General features: G+C 43.6%; 1 protein-coding gene across 14 annotated transcripts in view; it reads right to left on the bottom strand.

Annotated features, from left to right (window-relative positions):
* Positions 1 to 13,299, bottom strand: part of LOC133489162 (receptor-type tyrosine-protein phosphatase F-like) — a 212,041-nt gene that overhangs the window by 49,392 nt on the left and 149,350 nt on the right. For 7 of the 14 annotated variants that reach the window (XM_061797976.1, XM_061797975.1, XM_061797979.1 and 4 more), the window contains 6 exons: positions 8,848 to 8,874; positions 5,549 to 5,666; positions 4,114 to 4,686; positions 2,888 to 2,988; positions 1,647 to 1,900; positions 270 to 348 (listed from right to left, as the gene is read on the bottom strand). In XM_061797976.1, coding sequence (XP_061653960.1) covers positions 270 to 348; positions 1,647 to 1,900; positions 2,888 to 2,988; positions 4,114 to 4,686; positions 5,549 to 5,666; positions 8,848 to 8,874 — 1,152 coding nt within the window. The remainder of the gene's footprint in view (positions 1 to 269; positions 349 to 1,646; positions 1,901 to 2,887; positions 2,989 to 4,113; positions 4,687 to 5,548; positions 5,667 to 8,847; positions 8,875 to 13,299) is intronic. The other 7 variants (XM_061797978.1, XM_061797980.1, XM_061797984.1 and 4 more) reach the window with 1 other exon arrangement.

Below are 13,299 nucleotides of genomic sequence, written 5' to 3'. Positions count from 1 at the left end.
TGATTTCTACTGTACTTATTTCTATTGTACAGGATGGTGAAGTATTCTGTGTTTTCTCGGTATGGTGCATTGAGCAGATGGGCACAGTCTGCAGACCTGGCACGCGATAATTAGTCACCCCCCCTCCACCGCACCACCTCCACCGCGCTCAAGCCCTGGAGAGTGGTGGAGATAATTGGTAACAAGCGGACACTTCCCGCCCAGTCGGCGCTAATGGCGACCTTTCACCCGCCACGTAATGTGCCAATCGGCCACCGGCTGCCGCTCACCTCGTCCAGGTCCATCTCATCCGGATTCTTCCAGCGCCGGCTCGACTGGGACACGGGAAGAACCACGATGTAGTACCACCTGACAACAAACATAATGACATCCAATGACAAACAGGAAAGTCGTTCCAAGGTCGAACACCAGCGGACATTCTACAATATTAAAATGAAATCTGGCCCACATACACACAACACACACACTGTCCCATCCAGACAAGCCTGGAGTGAAGAGAAAGAGAGCTGCCCACAGGACTTCTGAGGTTAATAGGACGCGCCGTGGGAGAAAGCGATAATTGGCGTCATTAGCGAGGCCTCAAACGGAGCCAAAAGTGAAGTATTTAGTACAGCTGGGAATTGCAATAAATTCATATGTTGGAGGAAAAGACATCGTCATGCATCACGCTATCTTTCGCCTCTTTTACACACAGATCCTGAAAAATAGATGAGACTCTAACCCTGGATCGAAATTGTACTTAGAAAACTCTAATCCAGGCTTGAACCCCTAAATAGAAACTCAAACCCAAACCCTTGCTTGAAACACTGACTTGAAACCCTTATGCTGGCTTGAAATCCTACTTTGAAAACCTAACCACGTGTAACACTGGCTTGAAACATTACTTTGAAATCCCAACTTGGAACCCTAACTGACTTGAAACCCTACTTTGAGGTTCTAAAACTGGCTTGGAACCCGATTTTTAAACCCTTACTTGACTCTACACTTTCCAAGTCTAACCCTGTCCTAAAACCCTACTTTGAAACCCTAATTTAGGCTTGACACCTTAACCCCAGTTTGAGCACCAAATTTTAAATCTTAACCCGTTTTTGAAACGTTTAACTTGAAATCTTAAACCCTTATCTGAAACCAAAACCATGTCTTGGAACCCTAATTTGAAACCTTAGCCCTAGTTTGGAAGCCAAATTGAAAACTAACCCTTATTTGAAACCGTAGCGCTACTTTCAACCTTAACTATTCCTTTTTTTTTTTTTTTTTTACCCGGGTAAACACCTTGTAGCTAGAGCTTTGTTCAGCTCGCAGTGAATAAAGAGAAACAAACATGTAAACCATCAAAAAGCATGTTATTGTCTTTTCCTGTCTATGTAGTCGGCACCTTGAGAAGTTCCTCACCCGCTGCGACGTTGGTGCGCTTTTCCCGCCGTCTGCCGCTGACAGCCACGGCGGCCGTTTGCCTCTCTCTGCACTTCCGAGTTTGTGATTTAACGGTCAGTCAAGTATCGAAGCGTGAGAGGTCTAACGAGACCTCCTCATCACCTCGCACGCGCACTTCAACAATCAAGATGCCAAGCTGCCCTGTAATCTTTTTTTTTTTTTTTTTTTTTGAACCAATCAAACCTGTTTACTCTTGCATTTATTCCACTGACCTGACACGCGTGGTGGTCTGCACCTTTGGCAGGTTAACGGTCATCTTGCCGCCCTGCGCCTGATGGGAGCCGTACACGGGCTTGGTCTTGATGAGGTCGGGGGCGGTGCGGATGGACACCTGCTGCTGCAGGCCCCCGGCGATGTTGCCGCGGCTGGTCAGCACGAAGGAGTAGTCGGTGTCGGGCTGCAGCTGCGTGATCAGCTTCCGCTTCAGGTTGCCCTGCACCTCCACGCTCTGCTGGTTATACAGGATCTGGAACGATGACACAGCGAGTTAGCAAACGGCGTTTATGCTAAAATATGTCTTTGGGCAACCACACGATCTTATTCATGATGTCACATTGCATAACATAAATAGAACAAGTGGAAATTATCCACAAAGTAAAAAAATCTATTCTGCACTTGGTCACGCATGGATGCTATGTGTTATGTGATGAATGTGACAACTTTTCTCATGGAAATAATCCAGAATCCAAAATTCATCCAGATCTGGGATGCTACATCCATTTTAGACTGATCTTTAAAGGCCACAGAATATTATTTATTATTGTCTATGTCAATTTAAGCGCCGAACCTACAAAAGAAGGGTAGACTCTTTTTACCAGTCACCAGAAAAAAAGTTTCTTCCGAGCTTTTTCTGTTCTATAGTCATCACCATGGGAACATGGGCTGGTTTCTAACCAAACAAGTGGAGGAAATCAGCTTTTTTGTGAAAAAAATGCTCGAGTGCAACGTCAATGGCTTTTTTCCGCGCCATTCCTCATTCGCTCCATGAACTTTGTCATCTTTTCTCACAATCACAACACAGACTTTTCTACTACCTACGGTGACACATACAATCTACATAATGTGTTCGAGTGTCAGGTGCCTCAACCTCCAACATTTCTCTCTTCGCTCCCCCACAAGCTGTGCTGATCTCCAATCAAAAGTGATGCTACGCTGCCATCTTCAGGGATCTTTGCCTTTACGTGCATTTACAAACCTCAAGCTGGGCGAGACCCTCTTCCACACCTACGCTTTGAGAGAAGTACTTGAATCCAAACATTAGTGGGAGTCAACGGTTGGATTCCACATTCGACAATATCAACGTCTGCGGCAGCGAATGAGTTACTGTGCTCGCTCCTCTCATCAGGTATTCAAGATAACCACCACCTCGAACAACACAAATCAATATCAAAGCCTTTGCTTGCAATAATTGCACTCGTGTTGACTGTCAAGGTCTGAGCTGGTGGACGCTCACCTTAAAAGGCACTTGGGACTTGTAGTTCGGCGGCAAATCCCAGGTGAGGAGCACCGACGTCTTCATGACTGCTTTGACGCCAAAGTTCAAGGTGGGAAAATCTGCGGGCAAATGAAGAAAAAAGTCATTTGGACGGTTCCGCAGGAACGCATCAATGTTATGTCACTTTTTTTTAGAGACGTAAAAATCTTAGTGATTAGCAAAGAGACGTCAGCGTAGCGTCAAGCATCCTTTTATACGACGATAAGGTGCACGAGGATGTACTGTGGATGTGACGGCAGGGAGGATGGTGTGACTGCAGCATGTAATGAGATTAGTCGGCCATAAATCAATAAACACACGCACACACCGGTGCGCGGAGGAGTGCTCGATGAGGAAGAAACGCTACTGATAGAAGAAAAGACGAGGGCGGCAGCGTTGACAAACGCAACCCGGTGACATGACGTTCACGAGCTGCGTGTGTGAGCGCTCAACCTCGTGTTAGAGTCGTCTGTTAAGATGAAGCTCGTGTTTTGCTAAATTCATTTGGGGGAAAGCTCAAATACAGCTGGCATTAATTTATGTTGTCAACATTAAAGACGACCTATTCTCTCTTTGTAAATACCAACGACAATTCACACCATGTACAACTTTTGGGAAACAGCACAGACAATGCACAGTGCTGAATGAACGGAATTTTTTTTGTTTGTTTTTTTGGGAAACATCCAAGTCTATTTACTGTCTTCAAAGAATCCAATGTACAGGTGTTGGGAAACATCAGAAACGATTTACAGTCTAGACGCGCTATTCATCAACACATGATTTACACTAACATGTTTATGTACGTTTTTGGAAACATCGAACACTTTTTACAGTGTTTAGTGACCCTAATATGGAGATTTTTGGTCTTCAATAATAGTTTTGGGAAACATCAAAGACCACTGAATGTGTTCAATGACCTTAATGTTATTTGTATATGTTTAAGAAAAATCAAACACTACATTAAGTTGTCAGTTTAAGTCTTCAGCGAGCCTAAGATACGCGTTTTTTGTAAACAAAGACAATTTTAACATCTTCAATGACGTTAATATCTTTGACATGACATTAAATCCAATACACCTAACTTGCAGACTTTTATGAAAGGCCTTCAAAGGCCTTCAATGAACCTAATGTGTCTTTGGCTTTTTTTGTAACTATGAGAAAACGTTGAGTGCAGTCTCCACGTAAGAGGTTCACGTAGATCATACCATTAGACATGGTCCTGCTCTGGATGCTGGGGCTCAGGGGTCCCGCGCCCTTGCCGGTGTACGCCTGTATTCGGATGTCGTAAGTGGTGTCGGGGTTCAGGCCCAGTATGGTCACGCGTGTGTCGGCCGTGCGGTTGGTGCTGTTCTGCTGGCTGTTGATGTCCCGGTAGACCACCACGTAGTAAACGATCTTGCCGTTCCTCTCGGCCAACGACGGCGGGTCCCACGTCAGCTGGGTGCTGGACTGCGTCAGGCCCGTCACCTGCAGGTTCAACGGGAAGCCCGAGGGCACGTCCTCGGGGGTGCCGATCTCCTTGGTGTAGGCCTCGCCCACGCCGGCCCGGTTGCGGGCGCTGAGGCGGAAGACGTAGGTGGCGCCCTTGTGCAGCCCCGTCACCGTGTAGTGGTCGTCTGTGCTGCGCAGCTCGCGCGACGTGTACGTGTTGTCGTCAGTGCGCTTGTACTGCAGCTGGTAGCCCATCAGCTCGCCCACCATGTCCTTTGGGGGCTGCCACTGGATGAGCGCCGTGTTGCCCATGGTGGCGCTGATCATCATGGTGGGCTTACCTGGCACTTCAAATATTAACACAGATTGTCCCATCATTGCCTTAAACATTTTTGCGAAATAGTTTAATCCCTCCCACATGATTTAAACCAGTGGTCTCAAACTCACGGCCTGGGGGCCAATTGAGGCCCATCGGATGATACTTTGCGGCTTTCTACTTGACATCAGAATTTTGTGAGCTGCTGCCCTGGGCGTCTTTTGGGTTTTTTTTTTTTTAATTATTACTTATGGGCTACAACCATAGCACAGGCTCATGACAGCTTTCGCTGTGTTTGTCTGCAAGTTAGCTAAAGTGAATTAGCAACGTTAAAATGTCATTAGTTGAAACGTGCCACAAAGTGGATGGAAAATATATCCTGTCACTCAATTCCAGTCATGTCTTTCTCTTCTGTGAAGAGAAAGGTTGACTAGCAGCAAAGACAATTTCATAAAATGTGGGCGATAGAATGCATTAAATTGAGTACAGGGTCAACCCGACATGTCCTCAATGCACAGAGAAAGTTGCGGTGCTCAACTAATACAACATCCGATGCCATTACTTAACTAGACATGCTGAGGACCGGGTCACCAATCTTGTCCATGTTCTGAAAAACCGTTAACGTTCTGAACTTTTATTCATAAATACTCAGAAGATTGGATTAGTTGTACTATTTTTTAATACATGAAACAAAATTTTGGTGTTTTTTTTTTTGGGGGGGTAGGGAGAGAGCTGAAACAGATGACTTGGATTTTTATTCATTTCAATGGGGAAAGATGATTTGAGATACAAGCGTGGTCCCTGAATAAATCAGTCATATCTCAAGGCACCCCTTCGTACTGTAAAAACAAAAAACGATCCGCGATATATATAGCTGGGGTCCACTAGCTCACCTGCTCCAGTGGTGGTGACCAGTTTAGGTTTGCAACGAGGTCCGTCTCCCCTGGTGGTGTACGCCGCGACAGCGATAGAGTAGGTGGTCTCAGACTGCAGTCCGGTAATGAAGGCCTCCTGCAATGCGGCGACATTTACAAAGGCCCAAATTAATCGACTACACAAAGAAGCCTTCTCAGACGAGCTCCCACAAAAACAATTGACTACCCTCCGTCAGCCGTCGGGTGTCCTGGTAGCATCTGTTATCAACTCCCCCCCAAAACAACATCAATCTTCCAAAAGGCACACAAGCGGGACCAGGAACTTTTCCATGAAAAACTCCCCCGTCCAATTGAAAGGCAAACTCCAAACCCCATCAACCAACCGAATGAACGAGCGTGTCAGTGTTCACGCCAGCTGAATGGAGACCACCAAGTTGTTAACAGTTGATTCATCAAATGTTACAGACTTTGCTTCCAGTAAATTGAATAGTTGACATTGATAAAAGAAAGTACCTGTAAATTCAATGTTATGTCATCATGGTTCAAAATTCAGGGCCTTGAACCTCCTTTTATTTGAACCGCTACAGCAAAAATACCTATACATGTGTGAAAATATGTATCTTTTGTTGTCGGTCTGTAAAGTAAGGCCAATGGTGGTCATTCTGTGGATTCCCATTCAAGTACGCTGGGCCGGTCACAGGAACACGGACACGCTTGTGTGGAACAGTGGAGCAGCACACAGACAAACATTGCACTCAAACAATAAATACCAAAAAAACAACAAAAACAAACAAAACAAAAAAACGAGCACACAAAAAGCACACGCACAAAAATGCTTTTTAAATGTAATTTTTTTTAAACATGTATGCCGTGTACGCAAATGCACACACACACACTGGAGTTGTCATCTTTATGTGGACCTACAAGCCTCTCTGCTGGCCACACTCTACTCAAAGAATGGTGCCATCTTTTTCTTCCTATGCCCGATATAACCTTAAACGTTTCTCCGTCTACAGCAAGGAACTATCAAAGTCCAAGTTATTATTATTAGTAACACTTAATTATATTATCATAGGAGAAAATTTAAGGAAAAAAGCCCCCTAGCGTTTATTGGCAGCCTCTTTAAGGCACATTTGGCACTCCTACACTTTAGAGAGAGATGTTTGCAAATGACTACAAGTATTTCAGAAAAACCTTTGAACTTTATGGAAGCAAGTCCCATTACTTTAATCATTTAAAAATGCCTTTGACAGGTGGCATTCACACATACACACACACACACACACACACACACACGCACACGCGCAAGCACGCGTTGAATTAGCTCGGCTGACAATTTTGTTCTCCATCGGGAGCAAATGCGTGTAGAGATAATCAAGTGGTGGAGGGAGGGATGTTATGAATTACTTTAGTACTTTAGGTTTAAAAAAAAATGAAACACTACACTAAGTTTTCGTTGAAGTCTTCAGTGAGCCTAAGATCTGTCAATTTATTAGTACTTTTCCTTTCACTGAACATCAACAAATACATTTCAATTGAATATAACAAAGCCATTGTATTCATTTATTGGATTATTTTAATGTTTTTATTGAAATACTACTACTAACACTTATTTTATTTTAATCTACTTTTTAGTACATTTAGTGTAATGAATTTTAATAAATCTTAAAAAAAATGTTTTATTATTTGTATTCTATTATTTATTATTCATTAAATTTAATTATATCATATTTTTTTTATTCGTATTATGTTTACATTTTTTTTGCCATTTAAATATGTTAAATCACACTGCGTACAGTTTGTATTAAAAATATAAAAATATTAAAGAAAGAAAAAAACTGTTTATTCATTAAAAGTGAAATATGATGTATAAATCAATTATGCGTCCACAGTCCAATGCCAAGACCAGAGATCTTGTGCGACTTCATTTGCATGACAGACGGTCACCGCAAAAGCGCTTTTACACATTTTCCTGCACAAATGAATGCCTCGACGTGATGTCGTACAAAACAACGTCTTTGACGGCTGTTTGTTACTGTGACAGCGCGCCACTGTATTGTCTGACATGGGAACAGTAAGCGGCGGCGCGTTTATGCTATGGCTGACGAAGACGAGGCAATAACGCGCAAAAACACAAAAAAAGGGCCGCGGGTGACGGCCACGTGGGTGACGGCGAGGTGCCGTCGACATGAAAGGTTGCCTGTCGATCTCGGAGATGATAAAACGCGCAGATGGACAACAGGTTCGCTTTTAAGTGAAAACAGTACGTCGAACGTCACATGAAATGGCCGCCTCGCGTTGTGATTATACGGGCGTGCAGCCATCAGTGAGTGTCTTCAAGACTGAGTTTGTAATAAATATAGACTATTGGGGGAGGGGCTCGGCCAACGACGGGCATGCTAAATTCAATTTGATGGCGATAAATCCATCTGACGCTTTTATTAATGAGGTTTTGTCATCGCTGCGTTGTCTTATGAATCAACTGAAGTGTAATGGAGTTCACTAGCAGGCGGCGAGCAACACGGCAAAGGCGGAGTTCCATCAGGCCCGTTTAGTTCACAAGTCGGAATGGGCCGGCGCTGAACTGGAACGTGCATTGGTGTAAATAGGGCCATATTTATAGTGGAGCACCAAATGATGCGTCATAGTTTGGGCCCGACTAGTTTGCTGCCTAAACGGGCTGTCATTGAAATCCAAATGTGACGTAAATTGCTATAAATGGTACATTGTCAACAGGTAAATCCCCAAATTATTTGAACTAGATAGGCTTGGACTACAATAATTGTATATGAATATGAATAGCTTGGGTCTGAACTGTATATACAGTACAGTCCATTTGGGCAGAAAACTAAATGGGCCTGAATCTATTGGTGATGAATAATTTGGGACTTGTATATACAGTTATAGTCACAGCAGTTTACGTTCTGTTTCGATTTCAATGACATCTCATTGAGAAAGCAAATCAGCTGAACTAATTGTCAATAGACTATTTCTACTTCTTCTGTTTACTATCATTTTGTTTAAACAAGACAGGCATTGTTTAGAATACCATTTTTGAAAATACTTTTTTAGTATTTTCGACCATCTAAAACTAATTTGCTCAAGTGCCGGCGAAGCCTTCTTGGTGAACGTCTCTTGCTGTGGCGGCAATGCGTGACGTGAGGACACACACCAAATGCCTTTAAGGCGCGGCACGCACACCATATCACACATTTAATCCAAACAAAACACACACAAAACACCCCCGAACTGCGGATTGGGACCCTGTAAAAAAAAAAAAAATGGCAAACCCAGCAGCACACATGAGGCTTACTCACATGCTCGGTGAACTCCGTAATATTGAACTGATGGGAGAGAAGACAAGACACACAGGGCAGAGGGTGGGGTGCATGGAGGAGGAGAATGAGTCAAGAGGCAACACAACAGGCACGGGAAAAAAAGCGCTTGGACTTTTTTTCCGCCACGTGACAGGTGAATGTAGGTGTCTTGCAGAGGAAGCAGCAGAGAGAGCGTGATGGAGGAAAGGCAGTAAAATAAAAAAGCGGAATGTGCGTCATCAAGGTCGAGAATGATTGTGAAACTTTCTGGTGTTGTGATGCACTGCCTTGTTTTCCCATCTGCCTATCAATCTTAAGAAAACATCTTCCCATACATCTCCATTAGCCGCAACTGCACCGGACGTTTCGGGACGAGGAAAGCGTTTCCCTCGCACCCTTTTTTTTTTTCTTTTCTTTTCTTTTTTTTTGGAATTCATTACATTTCAATATGTTTTCCAAATGTTCCCCTTTGCTCGCTCCGGGAGATTCCCGGGGGACGTAAAAGCCCATTTCCTGCCGCCGGCTCCTACGCCGAGCGTGAAATCTTATTACCAGCGCCACTGTACTCGCGCCCCGACATCAAAACCCGTCCGTGCGGAATGCGAACGCTTGCCGTTTACCGGCAAATCCGCTGCGTAGTTCAACAACTCGTGGGCCAAGTTGACTGATGGGCGGCGTCGGGGAGGTCACGGTGAGGAGTCGGGGATTGGGATTAAGAATGTTGGGAGTCGGTGGGCAGGACTAAACGGGAGAGAAAGCGCTGCTGAATGACACGACGAGGACGTGCGATGTTACTAAAATTATGACCTCCAAAATATGAATACTCAGTGTGGCCCAACCAATTTGCTGCCTGAAATGGCTGCCATTGAAATTGAAATGGAACGCAAGCGTTTGGGATTTCGCCGCGTCTCACAGTTCAGTCTTGGTATTACGACAGACAGCGTTACGTGTGTGTGGTGTGCTGTGTTGGTCATCTGGAGTACACCGCGCACTGCAAGAGGAGTAAGCACACACATGGGGATCCCCCCCCTCGTCATGAGTGGGATCTCTCGCATTTTAAAAACCCGGTTACGATGCTAAAATTTGGTTTGTGTATACAGTGAACCGAATCACAAAGTCACCTATTGGTGGTTCATTCTGTGGTACCTATGCTCAAACATGAATTGGTGTCAAGGAAGTACGTCAAGTGAGAGACTAACATCTTTGTATGCCAGGGAGGAGCCGAGTTTAGCCAGGGTTATAAGTGGATGTTATGGAGTACATGTATATTTCCAATGTATTTATACCATTTATTTGTAAGGGTAATGTTGTAAAATGAGTTTTAAATTATATAAAAGTCTTTTACGATCATAGTTAGTGGGATATTTACAGATGAAACTATTATAATTAATAGAGGTCCGTGATTCTCAGAGTGTGATGGCACATGGGCTCCCTCTAGTGGTATGTAAAAGAATCACTACCCAAGTACAGTTCCGTTGTATTTGAACTCAAGTACAATACATTTGCGTTTAATCTTTATTTCGGTACAATTTTTATTTAACATTTATGTTGCTGTACATTTTAGGTGAAATACTATTTAGTTTTACATAACCACAAATATGGGCAATTCTAAACATTTCACTTGCAGTTTTTTTGCTATTCGCCGCTGGGCTTGGTCTTTTAGCAACCAAAATATTAGGAACACCTCTCAGTGTGAGGCGCGGTACCTAATTGCATCATTTGTTTCCCTTCAGCTTCCGGCCTTGTCTTGAATCTCTTCGTGCCTAACCTCGAGGCGAGACTAAATAAATAAATTACCCTGGCGCACATTTAGATTTCCGACGCCACCGCGAGCCGATAAGCGTCATCGCCGCCGACGGATGCAAATGTGATGACACGGGCTGAGATTTGCGGCTATCAAAATGAGAGCGAGGTGGCGGCGGCGTGACGAGTGGTGTGGAAGAGGAGCTGTCATGATTGATGGAGTGAAACGGGCTGAGGTGCTCTTTTTTTCTTTTCCATTTCTATTCAACTCCTATCAGGGGCGGTGAAGCGAAACACACACACACACACACACACACACACACACAGTCACCCCTCACCCCCTCCTCCACACACACACACACACACACAGACACACGAGAGCCAGCATAAACATGCGTGAACTGCCCAAACGCATGAACGGTCAAGAAAAATGGAGCTGAGAAAGCGGGTGCTGAATGTGGGCGAACATGGGCAGTAAGTATAGAAAAACACAAGGGCTAATGCATTCAAGCACAAAGCGCAGGATTTTCCGATGGCTGTTATTGATAAACGTATGATAGAGTGCAGTGCGCCTGCCAATTCTAATGTAGTTTACCACCTAGGTTGACCACCTTCAAAAACATGCTCGCCAACATTGGCCTTGTCCTTACTTTGCATTATTCATGAAAAGGCAAGGAAATTGCTGGCTTGGAATTCATGGATTCATGCACCGAAACTGAATGGGTTCTACGTAGGATAAATCATTTAGTTGTCTTTGATGAATTCTCCATTACAAAATGAAAAGGAGGGTGTTGATCGCTGGAACAAAGTAGAGACTGGTGCAAAAAACAACAACAACAATGCCACAACAGGGTTAGCTAACTTTGTTTATGGTTGACAATTCTAGCTGCGTATTGTTGAAAGTGACAATCTTCCTGAACAATGAACGACCAACAGTGGTGGGGCAATGAGAAAATGGAGACTGTGGAGCATGACACTGCAGCAACGGGGTAGGCTAACATTAGCATGCGCGGATCGCTACCAGTGGAGGGGGGTGGGCCGATAAAAAAAATAAAAATGGAGCACTGCAACAAAGTAGAGACTGTGGAGCAGTGCACTGCAGCCTTAAGTGAACATTAGCATTCATGTTTATGGGTATCCCTGGTTCTTCATTGTCACATTTCGAACCCCAGCTGACCTTTTCAGTGGTTAAAAAAAAGCGCGAGCAAGTAGAGCCAAGTAAGTACCGCGCACTGGGAAAGGGGCTTTTATCGCAGGTGTGAATTGCCTAAAGGTTAGCGGGAGTGTGCAAAGCAGTGGAAGTGGCCCCCGTCCGTCATAGTGGGGAAAAAGGGTTTGATAGCATTGCGCTGTTAGCGCTGGCCTCTTGGTTTAAAATTAGAATGGAAATTGAGGGTGCTGTGTGGGCTGGGGCTTGAAAAGAGGTGCTTGTAGCACCCACGCACACACACATGCACGCACACACACAAAGCGGTCCTTGTAGCATTGCGCTGAGCGGCAGCTACAGATAAGAGGGGAGGGAGAGGTGATGGCGTCGCAGACAAAATCCGCCATCCAATCGCACGAACGTTTGTGTACATGTTAGATCAATTCAAAGGATGTTTTAAACTCTCCTTTTGAATTCGATTCTCTTTGGTATGCCAAAAATGTTCAAGGATCAATGTGACCCGTGGGACGTTTAACCGTCGATTGTATACTGTGCAGTACATGTGACATTTCCGCCCCACTTTGCAAACCCTTGTGTCATTGCCGGATCAATATAATTGAATGATAAATAATAATAATAAAAAATAAATACAAATTATTTAAAAAAATGAAGGAATAAGGTCACGTAGATTAATTTTCATATACCATGTAAATAAAAAAATAATAAGAACAAGACTCCTAATAATAAATAAATACATAAATACAATAACAAGAAGTAACAAATTTAAACAATTACAAAATGTTTTTATAAACTCAAACAATAATGGAGGATTGTTGTTGTTGTTTAAAATGGGTCAATTTAACCCGCAACATGACAGGAGGATTGTGTTACTGTCAAAATATTTAACATACGAAAATAAAAATTAAATCAAATCTTAAAACATAATTTAAAAAATATTTACATATTTATATAATGTTTTGTGGTTTTGGTATTTATAGAAAATATTTTAAAATATGTTAAAAAAAATAAATGTATTTTAATTTGACTTAACATTTAAAAGAAAACAAGGCCCTTCTAATTTAAAAAGAAAAATCAATATAACGTAAATTAAAAAATTTAACAAACAGAACAAAACGGTAAGAAAACCCCCCCTCATTTTTCTTTCATAGAAAAGAATTGTAAACTTTAAAAATGGTCAATGTGACCCGCAACATAAGGGAAGTGGTTTTTTAATTAATCCTAATAAAAGGTTGTTTGTGTGCTGTGTCAGCACGGTTGCCGTTTGGGAGGGGAGAGACTACGTGGGGGAGACGGTTGGGTGAGAAAACGGCCGCCGGAGCACTATTTTGTTTTTGGCTGGCTGTGTGGTCCTTCCCTTGACGTCCGGGCAGGCCCGTGCAGGTCGCCCGCTCGAGATGACTAAATCGAGGGGAACCGACTTGCACGCAAAGGCCCTCTTGGAATGACGCTAACGGCTTGTGGAGTGGGGGGGGGGGGGGAGAAAAAAGAAAAAGGGAAACAGACTGCGAGATAGAGAGCCGCCAGAGGAGGGAACAACAGGT

This window comes from Phyllopteryx taeniolatus, chromosome 14 (assembly GCF_024500385.1).
Source record: "Phyllopteryx taeniolatus isolate TA_2022b chromosome 14, UOR_Ptae_1.2, whole genome shotgun sequence".
In the NCBI taxonomy this organism is placed as follows: Eukaryota; Metazoa; Chordata; class Actinopteri; order Syngnathiformes; family Syngnathidae; genus Phyllopteryx; species Phyllopteryx taeniolatus.
The sequence above is the reverse complement of the archived record's forward strand: the minus strand, read 5'-3'. Positions and strand labels throughout refer to the sequence as shown.